The sequence below is a fragment of the Lygodium microphyllum genome, chromosome 2, assembly GCF_053477565.2.
Source record: "Lygodium microphyllum isolate KBCC chromosome 2, Lygodium_microphyllum_v1.1.10, whole genome shotgun sequence".
Classification (NCBI taxonomy): Eukaryota; Viridiplantae; Streptophyta; class Polypodiopsida; order Schizaeales; family Lygodiaceae; genus Lygodium; species Lygodium microphyllum.
In genome coordinates this window covers 77,798,756-77,824,943 of record NC_141136.1, presented here as the reverse complement: position 1 = coordinate 77,824,943, position 26,188 = coordinate 77,798,756, and the positions used below count along the sequence as shown (strand labels likewise).

The 26,188-nt window shown below is 41.4% G+C and overlaps 1 protein-coding gene across 5 annotated transcripts in view; it reads right to left on the bottom strand.

Moving 5' to 3' along the window:
* Window positions 1-26,188, bottom strand: part of LOC148039917 (Insulinase (Peptidase family M16) protein) — a 96,556-nt gene that overhangs the window by 52,748 nt on the left and 17,620 nt on the right. For all 5 annotated transcript variants that reach the window (XM_087695220.1, XM_087695201.1, XM_087695210.1 and 2 more), the window contains 3 exons: window positions 13,961-14,030; window positions 13,572-13,785; window positions 12,334-12,439 (listed from right to left, as the gene is read on the bottom strand). In XM_087695220.1, the coding sequence (XP_087551346.1) occupies window positions 12,334-12,439; window positions 13,572-13,785; window positions 13,961-14,030 (390 nt within the window). The remainder of the gene's footprint in view (window positions 1-12,333; window positions 12,440-13,571; window positions 13,786-13,960; window positions 14,031-26,188) is intronic.

Sequence of the window (26,188 nt, the reverse complement as noted above, 5' to 3'; positions counted from 1 at the left end):
TATCTGACCAAGGATGACACTGAATACATAGACTCTGCAAAAGGGATAACCTCAAAGCGGCCATATGCAGATTAACATCCAACAAAGTTGCACCCCCCATCCTTTCTGGAGTAGTCACATGCTGCCACAAGATCCATACCTGACCCAAATGATTACCTTTCTTTTTCCACAACATGAATCTGATAGGCTAGACCAAATCTAACAGTGACTTCTTAGTCCAAGGAAGCAATGGTAGAAAGAACAAAATCATACTGATCATAATGCATTTAGCCACTTTTAGTCTGACATGTAAAGGCCAGCTCTGAGATTTCCAGTACGTGAACCTGTCATGAATTCAGGAGGCCATCCAATCCAGCAAGGCACCAGGAGCAACCTCCACACCAATAGGATATCCCAAGTGTCTCGTTATATTGCCCCTTGGGATCACCATTCCATTCCAACCCAAGGCCTGCAGATCATTCTCCGTACAGGAAAGAAGGGTAGATTTCTGAGTATTAATGTGAAGACCCGAAGCCAAAGCAAATAGATTCTACGCCACCATTGCCCGAATAACATTAGTGCGATCAGCCTTTAGGAACATAAAAGAATCATTTGCCAAAGATTGACCCACAAGCTGGTCACTATCGGGAAGAGATAAGCCAACTATCTCACCTTGAGCTGCCAACTTATCCAATAATGAGAGCATCCAGTGAGTTACTAAAGCAAACAACAAAGGGCTGAGGGGACAGCCTTGCTAAAGAGACCGAGATAAAGCAATTTCCTTTGTAATCCCTCCATTAAGAGAAATACAAGCCACAGCACCGTGACTAATTGTATCAACTAGAGAAATCATACAAGGCCCAAAACCCATTGTAGACATTAATTGCCGAAAAAACGACCAACTAACATGATCAAATGCCTTCTCAATATCCAACTGAAGCATAACAACCTGCTGGCTAGAAGCTTTGGCATAGTCAATTCCCAGTTGAACATTCAAAATGTTGTGCATTATATCCCGACCTTTAATGAAACCGTATTGACATGGATGAATGAGGTGTGGAAATACTTTCTGCAATCTGTTGGCAATAATTTTGGAAAAGATTTTATGTAACAACCCCATAACAAAAATGAGTCTCCATTGTTTCAAGGAGGTCAGAGAGGGAACCTTGGGTAACAACCTAATAATACCAATCTTCCAATCCAAAGGCATGATTTCCATACTTGCTGACACAGTCGAGTTAATGGGTCCTTAAGCATTTTCACATAGGCTGAAAACAGCTCATTAGGCAGCCCATCCCAACCAGGACTTTTCCTATGGGGCAAGTGGGACAGCACTTCTTCCACTTCATCTTTTGAAATATCGGCCTCCATTAAATTCACCCATTTTGGTTTGACCTGATTACTAACCAGGTCACTAATATATCTTCGGGCAAAGAGAACAACATCGGAAAGAATCTCATGTGGACCCAACAAGGACCTATAAAAGTCGACACTCGTCTGAATGATGGAGGTAGGATCAATGACCATAACACCTTGCTCATCTTTTAAGCGCACAATATTTTCCCACGCATATTTCTGATGCAAACGAGCAAAAAATTGATGAGTTTGACATTTATTATCATGTAAAACTTCGGCTCTGGCCAACATTTTGTATTTTGCATATTCCTCTTCCTAAAGAGATTGAACCCTGCCTTTCAACCATTCAATGCATGTGAGTACAATCTATATTTCTGCAGTGACTGTAAACAGTGTGAAAGCATTTGGGCTCGTAAAAGATTACTAAACTTACAAAAATTTAGTGAGGGGTTCGGGAAACCCTGGAAATTGGCAGGAATCGCAGAAATTGCTCTGATTTGACAGTACAAAATACAAGTTGAGTGGCTTTGTACACATTGTGTGAGAGATGGATAATGTAGACAAATGCAAGCATCAAACCGTGGAAAATGAATATCTAGGAGACGAATCTGATCAAGAACTAACACAACTGTCCATGGAAGCAATGTTCAACACCCCTTCTAAGAACACACGGTACAAGACGTATGGCTGTAGGGTACGTGATTGGACCGTCTCCCCAGCATCTGACAGGCATAGAAAGACCTCACGCACTATGAATGAAAAGAAATACGAAGAAATTCACCTCATGATTCGCTTTGAACTACGAACTATGAGACAAGAATTGGAGAAAGAAATACGAGAGCAGATCAAAGCCGAACTGATGGTAAATCAGAGGGCAAAAATGCAAGGCATGCACATAAAGATTAAGAATGACTTACAGGCATAAATGCTGTCCGAGACGCACACGCTGAAAACTGAAATGCTGAATGTTGTAGATGCCTACAAATCTGAAATCTTAGAACGAAGGGAAGAACTGAATACATTTACGAAAAAAGAAATGAACGTGCAAGAAGAATTACAAAAAGAGAAAGAGGCTTTGAAGGCATGTGAAAGGGAGGTTCACTCATGGGCAGAAGTGGCAAAGACAACACAGAAGCAGATAGAAGAAGCCAGCCCATGGAAAATCTCTAATGATGGCTTCACTATTCGGCCAGCATATATGGACACTCATCTCTCCCATAGCGTACGGGTTACTATCGGATAGATTCGCACCTCCTCACATAGACTTCAGATGGAGACAGGCAGATGGACAAATACCCTAGCAGAGGATAGGACTTGCCAGCTCTGTGGTCGAGAGCTTGAGACGGAGGGGCACTACATATGCAGATACACAGTATACTATGACATACGAGGACGATACCACTACCTCTTCCGTGATGGATTTGGACCCCTTCGTCGCGTCATGGAGTATGAGGACCAGAGATGCCTACGTCTTTTCAACCTGGAGCTCGAGAGGCGCCGAACTGCACTACTACGAGACAGGAGGCCAGCTCACCCAGAGGGACACACACACAGAGTAGTGACAGACTTCTTCTACAGAGCCGACCCTACTGGCACTACCAACCTAGCACAGACAGAGCCACCCCGCCAGACACCTTACAGGCCACACCGTGGTGTCACATTGGATAGAGCCACTTCCCTTCGTCGAGCACGACACCCCATCTACCAGGACCACGTCCGAGGAGGCCACACCACAGTCGGATTAGAGCCATTATCACGAGACACCATAGACTCACCACCAAGCATATCAGTGAAGCAGCTAGGGACCGCATCATAGCTGAGATCGCAGATCTTGAGATCACCTACACCCATAGTCCCCACCACAATTTTGTACATGGTTCTATCAGATCTGGTTCTCCTTTCCTTTCCTTTTCTTCTCTATTGATGGAATAACACTACACATGGTTCAACCCTAGTATAGTCCCATCATATAGTTATTTTCAGTATTGTTTCATAGGCCACCCACTTATTTTTAATGTTATCTTTACCTTACTGATGAGATGACACTAGACATGGATGTACTCTAGATTTTCTCATAGGCCACATTGGCCCTATGTAGACGTTAATATTTCTTTCTTTCTTTCTTTCTCTCTCTCTCTCTCTTTCTAACAGGTAATTGTATTAATTATGAAAAAAGTACAAGATTACATTATTACAAGATGCAAGATGGCTCTAGGCCATCATGCATAAACTTTCTTTATAGAATATCAAATAACTAAAAGAGTATAAAAGTCACAACAAAATAGCAACAAAGATTGCCGTATGCCGAGGAGCTAAATCCTCCCTAGGGAGAAGATCAACATGCTGCACAAGATCGAACTGCCAATGTAGAAAACCCTTGGAGTTTGGTTGTGTGTCCTTGGACGCCTGTGGCAAAGTCAAAGACAAAGGCATTTTGGGTGACCCAATTATACCAACAATCCCAAATTTTGAAAAAATTGAACAAGACCTTCATATGTGGCTGCATTGGGGTGGGATATTTGGCCCTGGCAAAAACTCAATCAAACGGTGTAGTGATAGCTTGTCAAATATCTGTGAGAAGAGCTCAATTTTTCCTAATCAAAGGTAAGGACATAAATCTAGGATGTGAAGATCCCACACTGGTTGTACAAAAAAAGTACTTGCCATTTGAGATTCAGTGCTTAGAAAGGCCTAAGCAAGGGGCCCACCAATGATCACTCTCCAAAGAAAGACATCGCATTTGAATGGGGGCTTGTTCAACCATCCCTCCATCAATGTCATTTTCCACCAAGCCCTGGATTTATGCATGCCCCAAATCGCATTGGCTTTAGTAACCAGCCAATGCTTGTCCTTAATCAAAAGATGTACACTTGGTTAGCTCAAGCCTTTTGAAGACAAAGATGATTAGCAAGATCCCAATCTCGCCGAGGGCAATCCGAGTCAAGTGTAGAAAAAGGCAACATAGACTGCATTAACCCTTCAATCTAGCCCCATAAGTTGCGGTATCCATAAGAAATCCAGAAAAGTCTCCTTGCTGTATGGAAACACATCAGCCCCCCATGCCTCATCAAAGTGGCATCTGCGACAAAAGACAAACCCAAACATGCCACACAATTGAACTTGGGCTTGTCCTCCTTTTTCTTGTCCAAAGGGAGCAACCATAACACCGCCAACAATCCCAATTGAAAGGAATTTGCCTCTAGACGATCCTCTATAAGACACCAGCGGGCCTTTTGAAGAACGAACCTCCAAGAAGAAACCAAATGATTTACTAAAATGGAGGAGGGTGTGGAAAAGTGAGTATCTGAATTAAAAATGTATCATCATGATGACTATATGTTAGTGTTATCATGCACAATACCTCAGTCTTCTAAAAAAAAGCGGACTATAAAGACCTAGGGATGACAACCAGTACACATTGCTCAAAAGGGTGACCAACGAAGGGCCACAATATGGGTTTGTACATCCAAAATCACCCCAATGCCCATGCTTTTTGAGGTGCAAACATGGCTAGAAGAAATCCAAGAGATAAATGCATGCAAATCGTCCTTTTCCATAACATAAAACGGATATGTTTGGTGAGTGCCTTCAAAGAAGCAGTGTTCCAAGGCAAAAGTGGTAAGAAGTAGGCAAGCATGGGTAGCATGATGGCTTGGGCTACATGAAAGGGCCATGCTTGTGCTTTTGAATAGATAAATTTTGCCTCCATCTTTTGAGAGATCCATTCTAGCAAGTATTTTGATTGAACATCAATACCCAAAGGATATCCCAAGTGTCTAACAACATTGCCACGGGGCATCACCACCCCTTGCTATCCCAAGGACCAAATGTCCGATTCAGTGCAGCTGATGAGGGATCATTTTGCAGCATTAACATGGAGACCAAAAGCACACCCAAATAGTGTCGAAACATCCAATGCCTTGCAAAGATTGTCCTTCTCTACATCCAAGATCATGAAGGTGTTGTTTGCTAGCGACTGTGCAACAAAATGTTGTCCAAAAGGAAGAGATAACCCTGTCAAGTTGCCAACTGTCGAGTGCTCATATGGTGATAACATGATGAGCACTGATTGCGTTGCCAAGGTAAAAAACAAAGCGCTCAATGGACAGCCTTGTCAGACAGAGCATGCAAGCGGGAAGGGGTCACTAACACCACCATTTAACATATCTTAGAAGCATTGATGGTATAGATCAATTGGGACATACGTGGCTCAAAACCCATAGTATGCATCAGTTCTGCCAGTAAGGACCAATCCAAATAATCAAAAGCTTTCTCCAAATCCAACTGCACTAATACCACCTTGTGGTTAGAGTGCTTTGCATAGTCAATTCCCATCTACACATTCAACCTATTATGCAAAATGTTTCTACCCTTAATGGAGCCATACCAATAGGGGTGCACAATGGTAGGGAGATGCCTATGGAGGTAATTAGCTAGCGCTTTAGAGAAAATTTTATACATTGATCCCATTAAGGAGATGGGTCTCCAAAGTTTCAACATTGATGGTGATGGCACTTTCGGGATCAATTTAATAACTCTCTCCTTCCATGATGCTAGCATAGCTCCCGTCTCTCAAACTTGTTGACACATCACAGCCAAAGGTTTCTCTAGGTGAGTGGCATAGGTCTCAAAAAATTCATTTGTGAGGCCATCCCAACAAGGGCTTTTATCTATGGGTAAGTGCAATAAGACATCCATGACCTCATCCTCATGAATTTCCAGTGCAACCTGTATGTAAAATGAAACATGGTCCTGAACCAAATCATAAAAAGATGAAGAGGCTGTAGAAATATGCTCACAGGGGTGTTGGGCTATTCCAAGAAGCTCCAAAAAATAGTCGTGACACGTGCGAACAATGGATTGCAGATCTATAACCATGTGCCCATCTGCATGCTGTAATCTAACCATATTCTCACGCATAAGGGAAGGAAGCAAACCCCGAGAGAACTTATGAGACTAGCAAGAGGCATCTTGCAAATTGTCGGTAAAAGATTTCAGTTTAGCCTGCTGATAAGATCTCAATTGAAACTGCTAGATAAGATCAACCAATCGCATAGCCTGTGAGGACAAGAATGTATCATCTAGGGACTAAAGAAGCAATGAACGCACCTAGGCTAATAGTTCCTTTGCCTCATTTCGACACCGTTTGCAAAGGGATGCATGATGGATACCATACTATCGGGTGACCCTTTGTATATTACCAACCAATTACTCAAAGGAGTGAGCTCTACCTGGTGGAAAATCAAACATGAATCAGTCAAGCAATTGCCCCATATAGCCATTGAAAATAGGGTGCTTCAAATAAGGCAAATTAAAGTGCAATGGAAGCTTGCCCAAAAACTGTGCAAAAGGAACCACCAATTGTGCAAGCATCTTAAACTGCACAGGAAATGGTGTGACAAAGCATAGCTTTGCAAGACTTGCATGTCCAAGATCTCTAGCACAAAGGCATCATCATGCATGACATAGATATGATCCAGTCTAGACCATGTAGTGGTATGTTGCACTGAGTGAGAAGTGAATCCCAGATCCAATGAGCAATGCCACAACCAAAGATCTTGTTTAAGGACATTCAAAGCAAAGCTCCTGCCAAACACAACTCTCGCGAGCATCCATCATTGAATGCTTACAGGCAAACTACGATGCATTAGTACACATATTGAAATCTCCTATCAACAAACCTAGTCTACCAAGCGCCAAACAAATTGCCAGTCTGTCCCACAAACCATGTCTAGACAAGGGATCATTCAAGGCATGTAGGCCCATCAGCCATAGAATCTCCCATTGGAACATGATTTCAACCACTAGAAAATGACTACACATCATTCTTAATCAAGATTGGCTGAATTCTCTCACGAACGACCATGTGCACACTAAAGTAATGTTGTGCAAAGCCCCCAGCATAAAACAAGCGAAACCCGTGGCAGTCCACAATCTTGCCTGCATCATTGTGACTCTTATGCTCAACAACACATAAAACATCCCACCCATTATCATGCAAAATGCGCTACATGTCATGCTGCTTACTGCGTGAGCAAATCCCATGTGTGTTCCAAGTGGCAACTTTCATATTTATTCAAAAAAAGAAGATCAACCCAAGGCTGATATTGCCTCAAATTCACTTTTTGTGCTAGCAATTCAAGAGTTTCCTCATTAAGAAAATCAGCCAGCACTACGAATGAATTCATCCTCTGATTTGTCGATTTTGAGGTAGAGGGATCCTCTACGTTTATTGGGGCAGACCTTGGATAACGGCAATCCCATGGCATAATCACCTTACCCCGTGTGTCAAAGGCAATTCTTGCTTGCGGATCTTTAAAATGGTCAGCAAAACGTTTTATTACAGAAGATGTCCGAGTAGAAAAGATTATGTCATTATTTGGACATGCCATCAGGGACTTATCTTTTCATCAAACATAGGTATGTAGAGAGTCCTAGGCAAGGGCAAGCATAGTAGTTGAAAAGTCAACAGTACTCTTATTGCTTCTTTTAGGGCGTACATCCACCGAACCTTGATCCCAGTGATCCAAAGACTACATAGGCTTTTTCCCCTTGCCTGCATTGATCATAGCAAGGGCCTTATCATCTGAAAGGCTGTCAACCATAAGATCCCCATTAACAACGAGGCCACTCCAAACCTCCGGAGCTTGCCAAACATTCTCCTTGCTTTTGTTTTTTAAATTTCTTCTTGAATAGTCGATTATAAATGTGCAACTTTCTCTACCTTCTATTGTCAGTGGAAATAGTTGATCATACAAGGCTTGCATCAAGATGGCATTGTGTTTCCTCCATTGGGGAATGAAACTCTTATAGAAAGGTAAGTTTTCCCAAGAATCTCCACAATTTCTCCTTAGTTGTAGAGCTCCTAATGTTTTCCATTATCTTCTTTCCTTCCAAACAATATCATTTCCTTCGTTTTAGGCCCATTAGAGTGCTTCTTGGTAGCATTTTTCCCAGGATTTATACCAAAATTCTAGGCATTCAGCCATAAAATGCCCCAACTGCCCACAAGAAAAACAATGGCCAACAAAAGTGCCCCATTTCAAACAAAAATGAAATGATGGTATACCAAGGCAATTTAACCACAGCTAGTTAGGCCTCTTGCAAGAGGTATCTCATAACATATGCATGCGGTTATGATTTGTGGCCCTTAAGCTGGGAGGCACCAAGATTGTGCCAATAGCTACCATAGCCTCCTTTAGAAAAGCCAGTACACAGCAAGGCAAGCTTCCACTTCTACCCACACCGGGAACTTCTATTGAATCAAGCATTGGAAATCAATCAACAGTCGCCAAGGCATAGCATGAACAAGCTAGTGATCAAAAAACAAAGGCACTTTGGCTAGGAGATTATCACGGAGCGTGGCCAACTTTAACAGTACTTCAGAAAAGCCCTGTGATCCCACAAAGATCTCTTTCAAACAGTGACCCAACAAAAGTTCAACCAATGGCAAAACCAAGAAAGCACTAGGATTCAACCTGTAAAGAAAAGGATAACCCCCCTTTCACAAAATGCCGAAAACGAATGCAACGCTATCTTTGTATCCACAGTAGCTTCAAAAACATCATCTTGATCCTAGGCATGGAAGGTCTCATGATTTAACATGACATAATCTCCCAATAGCATATTAGCAAACTCCAACAAGTGTTCCCAATCTAAATCTTGTGATTTCTCAATAGTAGATGTGACTTGTGCATAAGAGTGCAGCTGGTGATCATCTAGCGAAGCTTCCTCGAGCTCTTTCATAAAAGCATCAAAAGCATGTTTTCTGCATTTGAGGAGTGGTTGCACATAAGGACCGGGTTGAACTTCAAAACAAGGGACCACCATCTCAATACATGAAACCATTTCCTCCCCCTCTTCAACATCCAAATCAAGCCCCAAAGCCTCCACCACTTGATCGATAAAAGTGTTGTTCAATTCAAACATGATTGCTATAGAAACAAAGTACACGGGTTATGTTCGCCAAATCATCTAACTAATTTGTGATATGCAATCTACAATATCTCTCTCTCTCTCTCTCTCTCTCTCTCTCTCTCTCTCTCTCTCTCTCAGATCATGGGTGATTTGATACAATACGATGGTATGATGATAATGGCTCGTCATAGGCCATATAGCAAAAACCACCAAAATAGGACCATGGATATCCAAGCAATGGGTGATCAAGCCACCATCAAGGTGCCTTAGAGACGTGATATTGATAACGATCATACCAACTCTTGAAAATAAAGAAGAGCCATAACAACTTTCTATGTCTGTCAACAATGCTCGCAATAGCATACATGATCAAGTCAAAAAATGCCTCTAAGCATGTATGAACACGGATTCTTCGTCTTTAGCCAAGACCGCCAAAGTGTCGCCTCATGTGAGCTCGAACTAGGCGCCAATCCCACTCTCTATCAAGTAGTAGTCCATCATCAACCTAGAAGTTAAGACAGCTCTAGGATTTCCAAACTTACCTGGCTTTGGTCAATGCATTAAGGAAGTTCCTCTCTAAAACCTATGCACCTACATACCTATATAGATGAGGTTCACCGGCCCCATCTCACTACCTCTCTCACTCCCTCTCTAGAACGGGAGAGTCATAAGGGATGACCGCATCACCTACACTAGAAAGCAGTAGGAGGGTTTGCCAAGCCCTTCCCTTGATCTAAGAAAGAGGACCCCTTTTGCACTTTGGTTGTGGCCTTGGCTAGAGGATCTGAGCTAGAGTCGAAGGAGGTAGATAACTCCGTAGAGGAGTCTATATGCTTCCTCCTCCTCTTCTTCTTCTTCTTCTTCTTCTTCTTTTTCTATCTTGAAGCCACTAACTCTTTGTAATCCTTGTGCAAATGTCCCTTCTTACCACAGTGATAACATTGGGCCTTCAATGACTTCTTCCTATCACCCCTCTTTGAACCTGCAAATGCCTCATTGGAGCCACCATACTAGGATGGAAGCCTCCCCTATAACCATAAGCTCAAGCAACATGGAGAACATATGGATAAAGCTTACTGGCGTCGATGACTTTGGGACCGCAAAGCATTCACTACTTCATCATACTCTGGAGGGAGCTTGTAAAAGATAAGCCTCTAGAAGGGTAAACTGCATGTGACTAAGCTTATCCTGTATGTGTGTAAAATGAAACAAGAATGACTAGATAGTATCCTTTGGCTCAAACTTCATCTACTGGAGCTCTTCATAGAGCATAACTCATGCATGGTCAAGGGAATCTCGTACAACATCTGAAGCTTCACCCATATTGTTGAAGATGTCTTGTAGGAGGTGAGCACCAGAAGAACTTTAGAGATACAAGGAAAAACAGGATAGGCATGGGTATCATGGGAATCCCATGTAAGCACAGCTTCCTTGTGGTTGTCCTCGTCGAAATCAGCTGGAAGAGGAGTCACTCCCTTGCTTCCCATTTTGAAGGGTGGAAACTAAGGCCCCCTCTGAAGATGGCAAAAGAAACTTCTTGTAAACTTTGTCAAACGACCTTCAAACTCCAACAATTAGCACTCAATTCCTAGAAGGTGGGTGACTCAAGCTGGCAAATGGTTTGCTTCTTAAATTTGAAATATTTAGGGGGCAGCTTGTTTAAAAACAGAGTAACTTAGTTGTCATCAGACTTTCGAGGACCAAAGGTGGAAAATTCTGCAAGTAAGCTCAATTGTCAAGTCATCCTCTCAATGATTTTGAACTCCTAAAGCTCATGCTCAAGATTGATGCGATGGGTACAATCACCCACCACATAATAGTCAGTTAAATGTGCCCATCTCTCAGATGCAAGGTCAAAGTACTTAAGCTTTGAATGGAATTCACGCATTAGACCTTGCATGAGCTCAACTATGGCTGTAGAATTTCTACTTTTACAAGAGCAGACTACCTCATAAGAAGAATACGAGTCAAAATGGGTTTCTTGCCCTTAAACAAGGTCATCTTTTGTTAACTGACTTCCAAACACCAAGGATACTATAGAACATTGTAATACTTTCCAAAGACCTACAAGTGTGGCATTTTTTAATGCACCTTGTGAAAATCCAAGGCTGTGTTTTATGTTTGACTTTCAGGTCGAACAATACAGAAATCCCTAGCATATTGAATGATAATGCAACAGCTTGACATAGATCAGAGAATGATCCATGTACCCACCACAACAAGAACAAAACAGATCATTTCCTGTTCACTGGAAGGTAACAAGAACATTGGTCACCCCATGTCTGATGCACATCCTCCCATTTGATATTTGAATCCCTTGGTACTCCAACTGATAATAATCCCTCAATACTTCTCTCCACAAAGTCTATAAACAAGGTCATCCATCATAGGAAACAGTAACAACAGACTTATTTGCTTGTTCCACCCTCAATTAATACAAAAGCATATTGTCACTGATTTCCTGGATCAAAGCACATATTCCCCCTGCAGAAGGTCCTTTGAACTCAAGAAGTATCTACCACTTGAACCCAAATTATATTACAGCCCTATGTCAGGCTTTGCTCAAGCATTACCAAATACCTAGATTAAATATAAAAAACATACCAAGCATGCAGTAGATGCAAGCATGACTGATTATTCACAATATTATGCATCACTGAGAATTCACTGTGTTTTGTGAATTGCTATGAAAATAAACACTAGTAGTTATTGATTCATATCCTTCCAAGCAGATGAGATATAACAAACTCACTCCATGAACTACCACCATGCACGATTCCATCATTATACACGGATAATTGTTCGCGGTATACATTGTATTCCTCCCAAAGTGTTTGTGTATGAATTGCCAGAGTCACAGATTGTTTCAAAAACACAACACCTAGGTATCCCTTTCCTTTACATTCAATAGCATCATGCCAGGGTTTGATTTAATTCAATAGATCAGCAGGATGGCTTTTTGCATGCTGGCAAGCTGTGCATCTGAAGATGCAATGCACATTCATATAGTCTATTAAATACCTATTTTGAATTCATAAAACTTAGCCTATAACTCCTTGACAACCAAAAAAATCATCTCACCTGATCATCAAGAAAATCTGTACATTTATAGCAGATACGTATTCCATTACTAAGAGTTAACTCTGAAGCCCCAAACTCTGGGAAGTCTTGTTGTGATACAATATGCCTGCATTTGGAACAATTTTGTTAGCAACCTATCAAAGCTAAATCACTGACAAAATTTACAGTCTTCCACTAGAAAACCAAGAAAGAAAAAGCAAAGGAGGTCCCTGGCACCAGCTGTGTAAAATCTGAACTCTCCCTATGATTACTTATTAGTGTGTGAGTTGAGTGGGTAATACTGAGATGTATGTTGTCATGTCAACTTAAAGACAGCTAAAAGTTAAACACTAGGCCTGAGGTATAAGGTGTCTTGCATATAAATCTCTACTCATTTCTAGAAGTGAAATCCTCTAGAGAGCAGAGTCAAGATACACCTTGAGATTTGGCTAGTATGGTCATTACACAAGATCTTATCAGACACATCATGTCTCACCTATTTTCAGTATTAAGAGTCAACGTATGCAAAAGCCAGGACAACAACAAGGTTGAATCACTACTTCTCAAGGAACTCCATTGCACATATATAAGTAGAACTTCTTGTTTACATTACCATGTTGAAGCACATAATGTCTTCTGAACAATAAAAAACTTGACAGCTCTTAAGGCTTCATCAATTTTTTCAAGCAGTGGGAATCGTCTTCCTTCTCAAACTTTAGTAGATGGACCATCCTTTCTGGCTAACTCCAACCCTAGGACAGCAGTATTAGCAGTTCTTCTTCCCCTTATAACTACTTTATGGGTGAAAGGCCCAGCATTCATTTATCAACACTCTTCGTCTGCAAGCAGTACCCTACTTGAATAGTTCCTCTGGTCTCAATGACTTAACTTGTAACCAAAAAGAGTGCCCTATGTTTGAGCGTTGTAATGCCCTCCTTTTTCAATGTAAGAGATAGTAGTTCTATCCATTCTCAGCCCATGGAATAGCACTTAGAGCTTTTAACATCCCTAGGAATCAACTCCATACTGCAATGTGTGCATCTTGAAAAGCCACAGCCATTCCCTTAAATTCACTTACCTATTGCAGATATAAACAACATGACAATAAACAAAATTCTGACACTTTGAGATGAAACGATCATATAACTTTAACATCTAAGACATGGCCACAAGTATTTAACACATGTTTGTATTACATCAAACATAGAGATTATGAATAATCTGTAAATGTCATCATACTGCGAACAAGAAACCCCTACCCTGGTGAGGGTTTGGCCTCTACTATTTCTTCTGGTATTAGCTCTTCATCCCAAGGGGAAATTTGGCTGGACTCTTCAAGGTCTTGTATCTTGTTGACAACTGCTTTGAGATCTTCCAAAGTTGCACGAGCTCGAGGCTCCACTGTCTTTATTACACAGCTGCAAGTAGTCCGATAACAAAAAGCAATCTTGGAAACTTCTTCTGCTGTTATTTCTGTGAAGAGGACACCAATTGTCAGGTCTCAAATGATGAAGAGTAAAATGCAAAATTGATCAATGTCGAAGAAAACAGGAAATTTTGACATGACAAGTCTATGACATCTCTGCAATATCAACAATCAAGTAATGAAAGCAACCAACACACATCAAGTGAGATTTAAAACACTTACGAGGTAGCAGTGTTTTTTGCAGTTGCGCTTCATATTCAATGCCCACCACAGGTTCAGCACGCAAGAAGTGCTGAAAATGTGAACATGTTAGAATGATGTTTGTTCTAGGTCTTTCAGTTGAGAAATTTCACTTGAAGATATTGTAATGCAGGTAACAACAGTCATAAGGCAGTTGATGTTAAAGCCCCCTTCCAAACTATCACATTGCTGATAGGAACAATAATTCATTGAAAATCACATGTAATAATGTAATAAAGTGATGTACCGTTATTTAGACACACAAAGAGTTTGAGAAAACAGTAAAAACCTGAATTCCACTGCTGAAATATGAAGGTACTATTAGTTATAACCATGTGTGAACACACACTAGCGTGTGCAAAAGTGTGCCTAGGTGTGAACATCTTTTACACCACTTAGCATTAAATAAGGGCCAAAGGTGTAGGTGGATACTTCAGCCTATATATCGACCCTATCATAGAGTCCTATAGACAGCTAGCACTCCAAGGTGACACTAATCGTCAATATGCTCAGATAGACACATGGTTGCAGCTACATGGGCTGCATATGGTTCACCTTCCACCTTTAAATACAACTTGAACTCCCCTTTCTTAGAGCTCGGTCAAGAGGATCTCAACACGATCATGAGGATAAAAATTATTCAGCTACAGACTTGGTTGATGCCTATCTATAGTGACACGTTATGCACAAAGATCAAGACAGTCAGTCGTTACGCGCAGTGAGAGACAAAGAGAGTGAGAGAGAGCAGAGCAAAGAGTGTGCACGTTTGTAAGTACTATGACAAGTGAGTACCTTTAGGTCTTTAGATAGATATATATGTGTAAGTACAAGTGCTAAGGGTGTGTTCACACCCGAGCACATTTAAAGGCACAAGGGCCTTTATTCCCAACAACCTCTTACCTAAAGGCAATGTGCCTTAAGAGGAGAAAAGAATCAACTAAGTGTAGGTATGTACAAAGCTGAAATACATATATCTATCCCAACTCCCAATCATTTGTCGGCAATGAGCAAATCGCTACGTTGGAAAACCCTTCGTGAGAAGGTCTGCAGGATTATCATCTGTATGCACTCTCACAAGCTCAATGCTCTTGTTGTCAAGTACATCTCTAATGAAGTGGTACTTCACCTGTATGTGCTTTGTCTTTGCATGAAAGACAGGATTCTGTGCTAGCATGATAGCACTCTAACTATCACAATGGAGAACAGGTAACTCTGTGATGCCAAGCTCTCCCACCAAACGTGAAAGCCATAAAGCCTCCTTGCATGCCTCAGTGGCAGCCACATACTCTACCTTTGTAGTAGACAGTACAACACACTTTTGTAGCCTAAAGATCCAAGAGACTGCTCCTCCTATGAAAGTAAACACATACCCAAAAGTGGACTTTCTGCAATCCGCATGACCAGCATAGTCTGCATCCATAAAGCCAACAACAAATGCCTCTTGCTTTCCAAAGCAGATGCACAACTCCTTTGTGCCTTTGAGGTATCTTATAATACCTTTCATTTCATCCCAATGCTTCTTGCCACAGGTTGCCATGTATCTGCTAACTACTCCCACTGCAAAGGCAATGTCAGGACATGTAGCAACCATAGCATACATCAAACTGCCAACAGCTGAAGCATATGGTATCTTGGCCATTTCAGCCTTCTCATCATCAAATGTAGGGATGTCATGTGCATTGAGTTTCACATATCGAGGCAGTGGAACCCCAGTTGTTTTCCCCCCGTCCATGTTGAAATGTTGCAAAACCTTGGAGATATACTCTTGCTGAGATAGATAGAGTAAGCCTTTTGATCTATTTCTAAGTATTCGCATATCAAGAATGTGATTTGCATCACCAAGATTCTTCATGTCAAAGCTGCCATAAAGACTTTGCTTCAGTGAGTTCAAGGCATGAGTATCCCTGCCAACAATTAGCATGTCATCAACATACAGAACCAAGATAATCAAGCTGCCATCTGCAGCCTTCTTGGTGTACAAGCAGTGATCCACTTGACTTCTATGAAAACCTTGAGACTGCATGAATGTATCAAACTTATGATATCATTCTCTTGGTGCTTGTTTCAGTCCATACAAACTCCTTTTGAGTTTACATACCATCTTTTCTTTCCCTTGTTCAACAAACCCTTCAGGCTGCTGCATATATATGTCCTCATGCACATCACCATGTAAAAATACAATCTTTACATCCATCTATATGAGTTCCATATCTTCAGCTGCAACCAAGCCCAAAATGGTTCTCAATGTAGTCATCTTGACTACAGCAGAGAAAATCTCATCAAAGTCAATGCCATGCTCTTGCTTGTACCCCTTTGCAACCAATCTTGCTTTATACTTTGGTGAGAAACCAAAAGTGACCATCTTGTAAACCCATTTGCATGGAAGTGTTTTCTGCCCTTGAGGCAACTGCACTAAGTCCCAAGTGTCATTTTTCTCAAGAGATTCCATTTCTGACAACATGGCTTTATGCCATTTCTTGTTGTCCTGTCTGTCCATTGCTTCCTTGAAGCAAGATGGTTCACCACAGTCTCTCAACATGACATAATCAGACACATTGTTTATACCACGAATAAATCTGTCACGTTGTCTAGTAGCCCTAAACAATCTCCTAACCCAATGATCATTGTTTGCTGGTTGTTGAGCATTTTCAGCTTGCTGTCTTGGCATTTCAGCCTGCAAATCAGCATTAACAGCTTGTTATCCTGGTTGTTCCTGCACATGTAGTGGCTCATTATCATGGGCAATAGCTGGCTGATCATTTCCAACATCATTTTTTACATTTACAAGTTCATTTATAGCAAGTATTTGCTACTGTACAGCGGGCACATTTTGATGTCCAAAAGGTATTTCTTCTCGGAATACAACCCTACAGACCTCCTCAGTCTTTTGGGTTGTTTATGCATGTGATCTTCCCGGAAGATAGCATCATTGCTGCGTACTACTTTCCTTTTCTCGGGACCCCACAATCTATACCCCATTTCACCCTCGTCACCATATCCTAGGAAAATGCATTTACAGGACTTTGACTCAAGTTTGCTACGTTTTTCTTTACGAATGTCTACAAAAGTCTCGCAGCCAAACACTTTCAGATGAGCATATGAAAGTGGCTTGCCCGATCACGCTTCTTGGGGAACTCCCTCCCCCCCCCCCCCCCCCAAAGACTTATTTGGTAACCGATTAATTAAGTGAACGGCTGTCATAACAACCTCTGCCCAAAAACCATGGGGTAATGCAACATGAGACAGCATCATACAGACCTTATCCTGTATGGTCCAATTCATACACTCTGCAACTCCATTTTGGGGTGGATTATAAGGGGCAGTGAGCTCCCTCTTTATTTTCCCTCCAACTCCTTAAATGTCTCCATATGGTGCTTCATGTTAATCTCAAAAAGGAGCAATATCCACATTAAGCATCTCACACAAAAAAATGGAATGTAAGACTCACATTAAGCAATATCCACATTAAGTTGCTAGCCAAAAAAATTGGAATGCAATTCAATTCGGCACATTACCAGACTTTGAGACATTACCTCAAAGACCAAAATGTCAATAGTCATGTCATTATGACTTGGAGCAAGAGATTGAATGGTTACTTATTACTATCAATGTTAAAATTACACGATATAGTTGATATAATTTGAGCCATACTAAAGAATACAAACCGAAGACACTTAAGTGTCTTACTAGTCTGATTTTCAATCAATGCCAAGAATTTTTTAAATATGTCTAGCACTTCATCCTTGCTACGAATAGGATAAACCCATACCTTCCGTGTAGCATCATCAACAAAGGTGACAAAATATTTCTTTTCCCCTAAAGATAATCCTGGCATCTAACATATATCTGAATGTACTAACTCTAGAGGAGAAGATTTCAACGAAAGAGACTTTTTATGAGATGTCTGTGCATAATGCCATAAATACAATGATCGCAATGCTCAAAATCAGCATAATGAAGACAATGCAAGTAACCCAAATGAGAAAGCACTTTCATTCCTATTTGGCTCATGTGTCCCAACCGGCCGTGCCACAAAGAAACACTTGGTTGCTTGATCACAACAACAACATGGTCATGCACACTAGATACATCAAGTGGATACAAAGTATCACTCTTGCAACCTCTGGCAATAACCCTAGATCCCTTACAAATCTTCCATTTTCCATCACCAAAGGTGGTATAAAAACCATCATCATCTAGCTGCCCTTTGCTAATCAAGCTCTTCTTGAGCTGAGGTACATACCGTACATGCTGAAGTGTGAAGACAAAGCCATGTTGAAACCGTAACTGCACGCTGCCAATACCTGCAATCTCATATACATAGTTGTCCCCAAGATGGACAACACCATGTCGACCCCCTGTATAGTCAGAGAACCACTCTCGATGAGGGGTGACATGAAAGGAAGTACGGTGCACTTGAATCGAGAATCCAGGTATGCATGTCATCATCTGTATCTGCAAGTAAAGCATATGCACCAAAGTGTGAAGAGACAAAGAGTACGTCACTCCCACTATCACTCTCATGAGTGACTACATTCACCTCTTCAATTTTGACACTGCTCTTCTTAGGCTAACTGTCTTTCTTCTCTTCCTTGCTATCATCTATCTTCTTGCCCTTTCCTTTCTCTTTCTTCCATTTGTAGCAATCGCGTTTAAAGTGGCCCTTCTTGCCACAATGATGGCATTCAACATCTTTGCCACGTGATTTACTACGTCCTTTGCTATCATATTTGCCTTTCTGCTATGATCTGCCCCTAGTAAGCAAAGCACTGGAAGACTTACTAGATGCATTGTTCTGCCGATTCATTTCTTCCATAAGTAGAGCACTCTCTACATTAGCATACAAAAGGATCACATTAGAATTGCTCATAGCACTCCTGAATATATCCCAACTCTCTGGTAGAGTGCAAAGCAAGAAAGTAGCCTTAAATTCCTCATCAATCATGAACTTCAAGGCAATCAACTGGCTGAAAATAGAGTTACACTCACTCGAGTAGACATTGTTGTACCCTCTTTCATACGCAAATCCATAAGCTTTTTCAGCCCATATACTTTGCTTGCAACACTCTTCTGTGCATACAGTTCTTCCAGTCGAGTCCATATAGCATATGCAAAATCCAAACCTTCAATGTTAAACAGCAAGGCATTAGAAATTGATAGCTCAATGGTTGAGCGTGCAAGCTCATTTAATTCATCCCAATCTTCCTGTTCCATGTCCGCAGGCTTTGCCCCTTTGGTTTTGATCGGCTTTGCCTGCTTCTTTTACAACAGGATATCGTAGCACTGCTTTTGCCAAACTGCAAAGTTATGTGCTCCTTCAAGCTTCTTTATGTCCATGAGATTATTGCTGTCACTACTGCCAGCCATGATTTTCGGCCCAAATGTGACCAAAAAAACAGCAAATGCAGGCCTAAAACTGTCATCCAAGTGACCAAGGTACAAACAAGTACCGACCAGCAATAAATGACCACATAGAGGCACATATTTCAGATCTGTAATTAAATTTTCAGAAGCACCGAACCATGTGCTACAGCATTCCACAACTGATTACAACTAGTTCAAGGGCATATGCATCACATTACATGAGAAATCCCAAATTTTAGTTGCAATTTCTGTTGTACATGTACCCAGGGGCATAAAATTTGAGACACATGGTCAAAAGCCCCAAAATTTTTGTGCTTGAAGCATCAATCACACATCTGCATTTTCTCTGTCATGCATAGAACAGGTCAATTTTGCCAAAATAAAGCAATTTCAGCAAAACCCCCAAATTTTACCAAGTGTTGATGTCCAAATTGTGTGGAATTCAACCTGCATGCACATAAAATGACCAAATGCTGCACAAATTTTGCCTAAACTGCAAAAGCCCCAAATTTCATGGGGTCCAACATACAACAATGTCGAAAATTTGGGTAAATTTCAGCCCAATTTGTGCATGTACATGAAAAGCCCCAAATGTCGGGGACAAAATGTCACAAATTCCTGCAATTTCTGAGACAAATTTGTTTGTCTTGCATAACATTCCCCAAATCTGGGAAAAGCCCCAAATTTTATGGACCACAATTACACAATTCTAACCTTTTGTGCTTGGCACGCGAAACTCCGTCAAGAAAGGGAGGTAGAAGTTGATTTTTATTCTAAAAACAACTGTTATTTTTTTAAATGTGACGGGGTCTGTTGGCCCCATGTAGGTCGCCGACTAGACGTCACTTGCACCTACCCGCCGCCACGAACCCGTCGTCGCATGCACCTACCCGCCACAAGGGTCATCGTGACTGCTGCCCGACATGCTAACGCCTGGTCGCTACTCCCTGCAGACGTCACTTGTGGACGTCACTTTTGATGGGCTTCACATGTTTCTTCTACACCAAGACATTGTAGCACTATTTTTGCCATATTGCAAAGTTGCATGCACCCTCAAGCTTCTTGATGTGCAAAAGGTTGCTGCTGTCACTATTTCCAGTCATGATTTGCAGCACTAAATTAACTCAAACATCAGTAAATGCAAGCCCAAATGTCACACAAATGACCAGGTATGCTGTAAGTACCAAACAGTAGTGAAAATCAAGAAATTTCAGATCAGCAAATTGATTTCCAGAATTAGAGAATGTCTGCTACTGCACTCCACAATCAATTACAACCAGATTTATAGGCCAATGCACCGATTGCATGTGAAATCCCCAAAATTCTGCTGCAAAAGCCCCAAATTTTCAAAGGCAAATCCACCCAAATTGCGTCAATACATGTACCCAAGTGTGTATACCAAGCAATTCTTGCACAATTTGATGAAATTCTGCAAAAGCCCCAATTTTCTCAGGTCTGGCATGCACAAACTTCAATGAAATTGACAAAATTTCACTAAAATGTGAAAAGCCCCGAATTTCATGGGCAAATGAGAACCAAATTTGCAATTTTTAAATCAAATTGTCATGTTTTGCATCAAAATCCCCAAATCCAAGAAAAACCCCAATTTTTCGGCTGAGATTTTCACATTGTGCTTACGCATGCGAACACCTGTCAGTGGGAAGGGAAACAAATTGCTAAAATTATTTGAAAAAAAGATGAAAAAAGGACTGTCGAATCGGGACACCGTTGACGAGGTGTGAGCTCCGCCCAACCATCGCCTGCTCATGCATGACCTGTCCAGCCCATCGCTCACACCTGACCTATCCTGGTGGTCGCCTATTGACACCTGCAATCAATCGCATATCCTGTCTGACCTGTTCAAGTCGTCGCATGCTGATGCCTTACTCACGCCTGATATGTCTGGTCAAAAAATGACCTATCAATTGCCTCGACTGGTCAACCTGGTCAAAAACGACCTATCGCCTACCTTGCTTGATCACAACTGACCTATTGCCTACCTCAAAAAGCACGCATACCTATGTTGCAATTCTGATACCAGTTTGTCAACAAAGTACATGAGGATTGAGACGCGATGTTGTGGTTCGCACAATGAGAGAGAGTGGGTGCAGAGTAGAGCGTGAGAGAGAGAGAGAGAGAGAGCACAAGACTCAATGTGGGTCTAATCTGCAAGTACCACTTTAGATTTTTTTATCTCACACACACACACACACACACACACATATATATATAGTACATGTGTAAGGGTCCGTGCACACCCTAAAACCATAAAAGGCACGATGACCCTTTATTCCCAACAACTTAAACTCATGGAAGGTTGGTAATCTAGATAGTGAGATAATTTGTTGAATAAAATGGAAGTATTTGTCGGGAAACTTGTTTAAGAAAAACGTAACCTGATTGTCATCTAACTTCGGAGAGCTAGTAGCAGCAAACTCCAAGAGTGAACCCCGATACTCCGCCAACTTGACTTTCAGATCATCCCCTTCCTTAACGGAAAACTCTTATGAAGCTCAAAATCGAGATTGATACATCAAGTGCAATATCATGCCGCATAGTGGTCAATGAGATGACTCCAACGCTCAGATGCAAGGGGAAAAAGTTGTAATTGAGAGTGAAACTCAAGAAGCAAACCGTCCATTAACTCTCCATTGACGGATGTGATGAGGGTGAGCTAATTGAGGGTCCACAATAGACTTAGTACCAATGACGAGGTCCCAAAGTCCCTGAGATTCGAGCACTTGTTACATAAAGTTCAATCAAGTAGTGAAATTTGACCCATTAAAACGAGTCTTATTCGTGAAGGCATTCTTAGCCGTTGCAACAAGAGTGGTGGTGCTAGGAGATGAAGGTGTGTAATGGGGATAGGGTGGACAAGGGAGATAGGGTGGGGGAGCAAAGTACACTTGGAAAGGAATCCCAACGTGCCTGCCATGCATACAAGAAGCGTGCATAGTGAATCCAAATGTAGGCAAATGTAGATTGGGTATGGGTATGGTAACCACTTGTGGAGCCCATGGCAGTGAATCCAAATGTGGGCAAATGTAGATTGGGTATGGGTATGGTAACCACTTGTGGAGCCCATGGCGAAGAGATAGAGATACAGGGAGCAATGGATAGAAATCCCTACGTAGGGGTGACCCAAGGGATGTGTGACAATAGTCCATAAGCAGAGGATGGATATCCATGTGTTTGAAAGGTCGTGTGGTGGGTTGTAAGTGTCCGAGGGTAGTAAGAGGGATGCCCATCACGACCATCCCAGAGTGGAAGGATGGGGTAAAGTAGGTGGAAGGTGGAAGGTACATTGTTAAAGGGTAGCATTTCCCAATCGATGCACCACAAGGCGGAGTGAATGGAGAGTAGGTAGATGATGGGATGAAGAATGAGGTGTTAGGAGTGGAGATGAAAGATCCAACTCCTAGTGTGTTTTGAGCGGAAGTGGAATGTAATCCAAGATTTTGGAATGAAGATGTGAGTAGATCAAAATGTGGAGAAGATAGTGGTGGAATGTGAGAGAGTTGAGAAGTGTGGTTTACTTGCTCAAATGAAACAAATGGTAAAGACATACCAAAATGAAGGATATCTACTTCGAGAGCCTCCTCTATTAAAGTTAACAATCCGAAAACCATCTCGCTTCTACATACCAAAAGGAGAACCAAGAGAGGGATTTTGGCTCACACGACACAAAAAGCTTATACGAACCTCATATAAGGCCTGGCTGAGATAAAGGAGATGGATCGCAAGACGCACCAAATGTTGTGGTCTCTCCAAGATCAAAGAGATGGCCAATCTCACCAATTGGTCCAAACCGAGTAGTACCACTCATTGGAGAAGTGTAAACTGGACTATACATGATGTGCAAATACTCCTCAAACTCTTCATTTGTAAGATGACCAAAACGAGAAGAAGAAGATGGTAAAGGTGAAGGTGTGTGTATCTATCTCCTCCTCGAGACCATAATGCCTTCTCAGAGCCTCCAATCGAGAACTGAGGCGACAATAGTAGAGGTGTCTGATGATGTAGATGACTTGCTAAACAGCAAAAACGTAAGTACTGCAACAATCGCCTCGTGCGAGAGATGGCAACAACTTGTTGTGTGGCACTAGATGCTGAAAACGTAGGCTAATCAAGTGCTATGATGACGCAAAAAATGGAGACCTCCAAACACCAAGACGATGGCTGAAAACCAATCGCCTAGGGCTAGATAGTGATGGGCTATAGTCAGTGATGGTTGAATAGCAAATGATAGATGATCGATGGCTGAAATCTGCACGATAGAGTGAGAAACCTGCAAAAAAGTATGAGGCTGAATGGTGGGCAACTTGTCTATTTATAGATGTTAAAGGGTGCCTCCAAAAAATTAGGGCTTTGAGAAACCACTAAAAATCTCTAGAACTAGGCACCAAATTTGTGTTTTTCATTAAGGAAGCATGTTTTGGGACTGTTTAAAAATGCTAATCAGTTGTAAAGTATATTTTAGATCAACATCTACCCCTCTCTGGGGCACTACCACCTACGAGAGGAGGTGGAACTGTAGGACGTGTGCTTGGCCATGAAGTATCATCCTCATGTTGTGCACTAACCACTAGGCGTTGCCACCTCCAATACTCTAAACTAGCATACACATCATCAAGCACATCAAGGCAATTATCAATATCCTTACCGATGTGGTGGCCTACGCATAGTGAAGATTCGATGTTCAGCAATGGCAATGCCAAGGAGAGAGACAAAAAGAGCGAGAGAGAGAGAGAGAGAGAGAGAGAGAGAAAGAAAGAGTGAGCAACAGTAGAGAGTAAGAGTGAGTGAGATGCACGATGTATGGATACAAAGAAGTTGTAACACTCTTAGGTTTTTGTGATAGTTATATGTAAAGCACTCAAGTACAAGTGTTAAGAGTATGTTCACACCTAAGCACATATAAAAGGCGCAATGGCCCTTTATTCCCAACAACCTCCCACCTAAAGGCAACATGCCTTAAGGTTGAGAAAAGAATTGGCTAAGTCTAATTATGCACAAAGCTGAAATACATATACTATCCAACTCCTATCATCTATCGGCAATGAGCAAACCGCTATATTGATAGACCCTTCATAAGATAATCTACAAGATTATCATCTATATGTACCTTGACAAGCTCAATGCTTTTGCTATCAAGTACATCCTTAATAAAGTGATATTTCACTTGTATGTGCTTCGTCTTTGCATTAAAGATGGGATTCCATGCTAACATGATAGCACTCTAACTATCACAATGGAGGACAGGAGTCTCAGTAATGCCAAGCTCTCTCCACCAAACATGAAAGCCAGAAAGCCTCCTTGCATGCCTCAATGCCAACCATACACTTTGCCTCTATAGTAGACATGCCTCAATGCCAGCCATACACTTTTCCACTATAGTAGTCAATGTAACACACTTCTATAGCTTGGAAATCCAAGAAATTGCTCCCCCTGTGAAGATGAATACATACCTTGAAGTAGACTTCCTGCAATCAGTATGACCAATATAGTCTGCACTGGTCAAGCCAAGGACAAATACCTTCTACTTTTCAAAGCAGATGCACAAATCCTTTGTGCCCTTAAGATATCTCATGATACCTTTCACTACTTCCCAATGCTTTCTACCGCGATGTGCCATGTACCTACTAACCACTCCCACTGCAAATGCTATGTCAAGATATGTAGCAACCATAGCATACATCAAGCTACCCACAACTTCCCCATCCCCCTCCATATTGAAATGCTGCAAAATCTTAGATACATACTCCTACTATGACAAATAAAGAAGACCGTTCAATCTGTCCCTAAGTATACGCATGCCAAGAATATTATTTGCTTTACCAAGATCCTTTATATCAAAGTTGCTATGCAGATTCTGCTTCAATGTGTCTAACACATGAACATCCCTACTACCAATTAACATCTCATCCATATACAAAATCAATATAATAAGTCTATCATCTACCGCCTTCTTGGTATACAAGCACTGATCCACTTGACTTCTCTTAAATCCTTGAGATTGCATGAATGTATCAAACTTATGATACCATTCATGCGGTGCCTGTTTCAGCTCATACAAACTTCTATTGAGTTTGCATATCATCTTTTCTTTCCCCTTAGCCACAAAACCTTTAAGCTATTGCATATATATGTATATGTCTTCATACAGATCACCATGTAAAAAAGCAATCTTTACATCCATCTATATAAGTTTCATATTCTCACATGCAACAAGCTCAATATGGTTTGCAAAGAAGTCATTTTGACTACAAGAGAAAAGATCTCATCAAAGTCAATCCCATATTCCTGCTTGTACCCTTTAGCAACAAGCCGTGCTTTGTACTTTGGCGAGGAACCAAAAGTGACCTTCATCTTGTAAACACATTTGCAATGATGATGGTGGTACACAAGTCACCCAAAGTGAGCCACCAAGAACACTCGAGCCACTAAGAACACTCACAACAAGTTGGAGTCAAGAATGAGGCACCAATGAAGAGTGAGTGAACAATGTGTGTAGCATCATGAGATGAGGACTGCCAAATACGGCTGCCTTTATATAGGCTACAAGAAAGATGAGAGAGTCACATGGACGAGAGCTGACCGGATTTGCTATGAGCGCCTCATGAGCACAACCTTAATAGGACTTTATAGAGTAGGATACATATTTCTAATATAAACAAGTCAAGTACATGCCATTTTTCAGGCAAAAGGTGCATACTTCATGTGCATACAAACTAAACAACTTGTTACTCCAGTATTGTACCCTACACCACCAGGACACCTAACCCATTAGAAAGGATCAGGACATTGCAATGGCAACATGTAGCAAGATCTGACTGACTATTGATA